Source organism: Myotis brandtii, unplaced genomic scaffold (genome assembly GCF_000412655.1).
Source record: "Myotis brandtii unplaced genomic scaffold, ASM41265v1 scaffold394, whole genome shotgun sequence".
Classification (NCBI taxonomy): domain Eukaryota; kingdom Metazoa; phylum Chordata; class Mammalia; order Chiroptera; family Vespertilionidae; genus Myotis; species Myotis brandtii.
In genome coordinates, this window is record NW_005365111.1 from 17,902 (window position 1) to 24,444 (window position 6,543).

The window sequence follows — 6,543 nt, forward strand, 5'->3', positions numbered from 1 at the left end:
TTAGGATAATCTCCTTCAGTTACTTCCTTGTAGCTTAATAGAACAATAGAGTAACAACCTTGGAAAGATAAGAAACGCCCTAACCTTTGGAATAGAATTGATAGGATTAAAAGCAACTGGTATAAATACAGATTTAACAAGACAATAAACACAGAACCTGGCTATGATGATCAACTGAATGCTGTCTCCGTGCCTTTCCTTCTTTGCTGACTCCGTCCACACCTATGGGAATCCCTGGACCTGCTGGTGCTGGACCCCAGCACATAAGTGCCTGGGAACTCAATTTTTTTTTCCATTACCATTTATCCCCTCTATGCCCTCTTCCACCTCCACACACCCTCCTCCCCACCACAGTCACCACACTATTTTTTTTTTAAATATATTTTATTGATTTTTTACAGGGAGGAAGGGAGAGAGACAGAGAGTTAGAAACATTGATGAGAGAGAAACATCGACCAGATGAGAGAGAAACATCGACCAGATGCCTCCTGCACACCCCCCACTAGGGATGTGCCCACCACCAAGGCACATGCCCTTGACCGGAATCAAACCCAGGACCCTTCAGTCCGCAGGCCGACGCTCTATCCACTGAGCCAAACTAGTCAGGACAGTCACCACACTATTGTTCATGCCCATGAGTTCTCTCTTATTTTTTTCTTTTTTGCTCAAACCCTCCATCCCTTCCAACATTCTACCTCTCCCCCACCCCCACCCCCCAACCAGAGTTGTCTGCCTGCTCTCTCTGAGTCTGTCTCTATTTTGCTTGGTAGTTCTGTTTGTTCATTAAATTCCACATATGAGTGAAATCATATGGTACTTGTCATTCTCTGACTGGCTTATTTCACTTAGCATAATCTTCTCTAGTGCCATCCATGCTGATATTTTTAATATAACCTCATAGTTTAAGGCTTTATTATTTAACATTAATTCTGAAATAAATCTTTTTGAAATCAGCTCCCTCTGGTGGTAAAGAATATTTTTAAATAAGTTTTTATTTTAAAAATTGCACACCAGTTTCCCCTTTTTAAGCAAAATCAAAAACAGAAACCACCCCGAAAGCAATTGTCATTAAAATGCAAATTCTCATATTCTTATTCTAGAGCCAAGTGGATATGCTGCTTCAAGAAATGGCAGATGAAGCTGGGTAAGAAATTATTCAGGGGATTTAGTTAATCTTGATTTAATATCTGTCAGTCCTAAAATTATGTAGTGTGGATAAAAATATTTGTCATTGCCACCAATGGTAGAGTTAGGGTTTTGACCCTAGAAGTTAGTGTTGGAGGGGCCTTTGAAATATCCATCTCTTTGCCATGCTCATAAGAATGTGACTTTGTTCAGATCATTCTAGTATTTTCTTAAAAATCTCTAGCAATGCATTCATTTATTTTGTAATAAGAAATGGAGGAAGGTAATTGAGAGAGGCAGGAGTGTTCAAACATTTTCTCAATACCTTCTGTATGTATCAGATATAGCAAATATTTGGATTCTTTTTACAAAAATTGTCTTTCAAAAACAGTTCTTCTATGTTAAGCCCAGTTTGAGTCCTGCAAACTGAGCGAGATGTGCAAAATATCCAAGGGTTTTAAAAGATGGCAGCACCTGAGGATATTTTTTCCCATTGATTTTTAGAGAGAGTGGAAGGGAGGGGGAGAGGCAGAGAGAGAAACATCCTTGTGAAAGAGACACATTGATTGGTTGCCTTCCATATACACCCAGACTGGGGCCAGGGATTGAGTCTGCTATGGAGGTACGTCATCTTGACTGAAATAGAACCTGCAACCCTTCAGTCTGTGGGCTAGTGCTCTAACCACTGAGCCAGTCCTGCTAGGGTGATCATATATATATTTTTAAATAAGTATTGACACCCTGTGTCATACTGTCATTAGAAATAGGATATTTATTAATAGACTGTTTATTTCAGGACCTTTATGTTTGAGGGGAATGACTTGCCCATGATAATGTCTGTGCTATAGAAGTCATGTTATATCAGTATTCTCTAGTATATAACAGTCAAACCTCAGTTCTCAAACATCTTCCATCTCGAACAGTTTGGTTCTTGACCAAGTTGTTCATGAAAAAAATGTCTTGTTTGTCGTACAAAATTTCAAAAGTTCAGTTCTCGACCTGACAGCCCTTTCATGCAGATACCTGTATGATCAGTCATGTGTCTCTTGGGCAACAAACAAAGGAGAGAATGTGCAAGTATGAGTCAGTTTACTGCTAAACCTTGCATTGTTAAGATCTCAGGAAATTGTGCTGTGAATATTTTCTTTTTTTTGCTTTTGTTACTGCTTATTATTATTAAATGTGTACAGTAAGTCCTCATGGGTCCTAAGAAGGTTAGTGATAGCAGCCAAGTGAAAAGGAAAGTTGTGAAAACAATGTTAGAGCTTAAAAAAGAAAAACTAATGTCATAGTATGATAGAGTGTCTGATCTGGCTACCAAGTATGGCATTGTGAAATCGATAATTAGCACAATTTTAAAACAAAGCAGCCATCAAGAGTGCTGATGTTGTTAAGGGTGTGGAAGTACTCAAGAAAAAACGATCACAGGCAATTGAGAACGGTTAAAACGGGGAATCATTTGGGGGTCTGGAACAGATGAATTCAACTTACGTTATTTCTAATGGGGAAAAATGATTCCATTTTTGAACAAATCACTTCTCGAACAGACTTCTGGAATGAATGAAGTTCAAGAACCAAGGTTCCACTGTATTTAGTTCAAGAGACGATTGTAGGTAAAAATAATTTTTTCCCCAATAATAAAGATGAAAACTGGGTGATACTGAAGTTTTATACTTTATCCTCAAAGGTAGAGTAATAAATTAAAATAGGATTTATGTACTCTGTCCTTTTCTCCTGGAAAGGGAAGAATTGAAGACACCTAGAAAATAGAGTTGATGAATATTATTTTAATGTGTAAGCTAATACCTGATTAGAATGAACAGTTAAGTTTATCAGCTCTTTAAATAACTAATGTGTCAATAGTGAATTAAAACCCAGGTTAATAAATCAGATTTGTCATATTTGAGAATAGGACTGGCAAGTAGGTTGTACACTGTTTTGCTTTGTTTCCTGATGTAGGTGATTTTTGTTAAGTAGTTAAGAGACCAAAGCATTGTGTATCAGAAGACTCCATCTTAGTAACATGAAGCTAAGGACTTATTTCTGTTCTTACTAAAAACCAAATAAGAAGATTAGGCTTGAAAGTACAGTAAATGTCTTATAAAATGAATATTGCTACATTACAGCCTTGCTGACCCTTAGTGGAAATCAAGTTTATTAGATAACTTTTTGAGAAGATTTAGAACAGGATTTCTCAACCTTGACACTATTGACATTTTGGGATACATAATCCTTGGGGCTGTCCAATGCATTGTAGTATGTTCAGAAACATCTCTGGCCTCTACCCATAAGATAACATCCCTACCCCATTGTGACAGTAAAAAATGCATCCAGGCATTGTCGATGTTTCTGGGGACAGGTGGGTGGAGGGAAGGTTGAGGGCCAAAATCAAGAGAAATTACTTATGTCAATAATGGATGGTGACTGGAGCAGTAGAAATAGGTAGAATCACTGATGTAGAAATACTGATGCCCATCTTTAAAGATATTTAAGTATCCGAATTCTGTTTGAGTTTGTGATTCCCTCAACAAAATTTTAGTATAGCATATCTTTACCTTTTAAGTAACAATCTGTCTATAGACTCTCCTAATGACTTTTAAAGTTACTGAGTTCTCTGCAGTGTTTTCAAACTGAAGTTGGCATACACTGGTGTAGATACAAGCAGAAAGGCTAGCTTATACCTTACAGGAGTAGATACAATGTAGATTAACATCACAGGCCTTGGAGGCAGAAAATCCTGGGTTCAAATCCTATTACTAGGGTGGATCTTGGGCAAGTGAACTTAATTTTTTTTAAACTTCAGTTGTATGAGATGGATGCAAGTAATGATTCCTGCCAAGGGTAGCTCAGGAGCTAGAATACTGAACTTGAAGTTAACTCAAATATTAGATATGAATCTTGAGACTACATTTATCTAACAGTTTTATCTTTTTTGGCATATTAAATTTCTTTTATAATAGGAGTCATATGGTAACCTCAGTAAATTGAATACATTGTATGATTTTTATTTTGGTCTTTTGTTCAGATGACCAATCATTTTCCTGCCTTTTATTAGCTTTTCTACTTAAATGCATAAAATTTAACCAGTATTATCTTATTTAAATCAAGGTAAAATGCTAGGTGGAATATTCAAATTTGCAATAATTCTGTTTTATTACTTTTATAATTATATAAGGAGTAAAATGCCTATATTTACATCTATTTATGCTAATTATTTTAAAATTGTAGCCTTGATCTCAATATGGAACTACCACAGGGTCAGACAGAATCTGTTGGCACCAGTGTTGCTTCCATGGAACAGGTAGAAGTTGTATTTTGTCTTGATTAGTATGAACTTGATGTGTGAATTAAATAGATATTGTATATATATTTTTACATAAGTAATGTATATATATTTTTATAAACAGTGCTTTCTACTATAATATGACATCATCATAAATTAGCAAACTGTGTTTAGCCTTTACTCCTTAATGATGGACATTTTCTCTTTGCATGCACATTTCATTTAAAGATTGAATTTGCTTCCCTTCATAGCTTCTGTTTTATTTAGTTCTCCATTTATTCTGAAATGTTTTTAAAATTATATTCTCAATGTTATTTTTGTGTGAATTTTTAGACAATATTTTAATCTTATTTAAAATATAAGCTATTTAAAATATTCGTGATTTATATTTGTCGCAGCCTTCTAACTTTTAAATTTTAACTTTCTTCAGGATGAACTATCACAGAGACTTGCTCGTCTACGTGATCAAGTGTAATTTAAAGAACTGGTGCTTTTGTTTACTTCACCTGCTTCTGAAAAATTTCATGTGTATATATAGATAAGTTGCACTCCAGTTATACTAAGAACACCATATGTTACAGAATGCTTAAATGCTATTTATTTATAATGCTTTCTTTTGCCATGTTGTACTTTCTAATACTTTAAGAAATTCCAGAGAGTTTCCACCTTGACATATTTTATAGTTTTGTATATTATATTGTAAAATGTGAGGGACATTTTTTTAGATGACTTTCACCAAGCTAGCATTAATTTGTTGTATATGAAACATCCTTTTTAAAAATTGCATCAAAAATCTGGTAACAGAGTACTACAGAAGAAAGTATAGAATAAAGATTTTGGTTTCTTTTAATTCAAAGTTGTTTTAAATCTCTGCATTCACATGTGATGCATAATAGTGAAAGCAGGGAAACCAAGTTTACTTAACATGCTTACAAGCCAAAAATACCTTATTTAGTGTCATACGATGGGCAATGCTATTTTTTTTAAAAATCATTTTTTATTTTTGGAGAGAGAGGAATGGAGAGGGAGAGAGGAGAAACATCGATGTGAGAGTGGAACATCCATTGGTAGCCTCCTGCATGCGCCCTGACCAGAAATCGGTTCAGCAACCTTTTGGTGCATGGAAAGATGCCCAACCGAGCCACACTGGCCAGGGAGACAAAGCTATTTTTTTGTTTTATGTTTTGTGTTTATTTTTGCTGTTCAAGCACAAATGCAATGGACTTTTATTCTGTCTTAATCAGCTTTTAAATTTAGATTATTACTGGATTTTTTAACCAGTAATTTGATGACTATTATTCCGAATTCCTGAAATTTTAAAAAAATTTCATGGATAATTTTTCAATATAGCTAGAAAAAATATACACCATTAAATTAAAGAAATTAAAGTTTGCTCAGTTTTTAAATTTTTTCTTTGCTAAATCACTATTGTTAAGTATGAAATTTAACCTTTCATACTTTCAAATGAAATTGAAACACTTTTAAAATGATTCTCCTTATTTCTACTCTACCCTTGATAACACTGTATTTTGAAAGATTAATTTACATGGCCTTAATATAATTTACATTTTTCATATGATTGTTTATTGCTTTTTGAGAATCTTAGCCTAGATTTTAAAAGCAACAACAAAAAGTAACAGAGAAAACAAAATGGAATCAATTCAAGTTACAGCTACCATAAGCCCTGGTTAAATGTATTTGTCCTTTTAAGAAAAAAACTCTTTAATAACTGGAAGAAATGAAGTAGAACTAAATGTTGGAATAAAATGTTTTGCCTACCCATTCGAATAACTTCCAGAGCAATGGAAGTTGGGTGTACAATGTAGGGGGTTGGAACACAGAAAAGTCCTAAGGTCAAAAAAAGACTAAACTCTGGAAGGCCAGATCCTTGGGGGAAAGCATTTGATGGCCAATTGTACAACTTTCCATCTCTCCAGTAATAGTTCTGTTTTACCCAACTAAAATGAACAAATGCTTGCAATTTTCTTCTATAATAGTCTCAAATGTGGAGAAGTGACAAAGTTATATTTTAGCTGGTATACTACTAATCTATGTTAAGTAGGTAAAGTGTTTTTCATTACTTACTGCATGATTGATTCATGAAAGAATTTTCATATTTCATTAAGTTTTGTTGA

The 6,543-nt window shown here is 34.4% G+C and overlaps 1 protein-coding gene across 1 annotated transcript in view; it reads left to right on the plus strand.

The window, feature by feature from the left end:
* Positions 1-5,453, plus strand: part of LOC102249346 (charged multivesicular body protein 1b-2) — a gene marked incomplete at its 5' end in the record, with an annotated part of 14,320 nt that extends 8,867 nt beyond the window's left edge. The window contains 3 exons of the mRNA XM_005872862.2: positions 1,101-1,144; positions 4,354-4,426; positions 4,839-5,453. Of these exons, the coding sequence (XP_005872924.1) occupies positions 1,101-1,144; positions 4,354-4,426; positions 4,839-4,883 (162 nt within the window). The remainder of the gene's footprint in view (positions 1-1,100; positions 1,145-4,353; positions 4,427-4,838) is intronic.
* Positions 5,454-6,543: the final 1,090 nt, after the last annotated feature.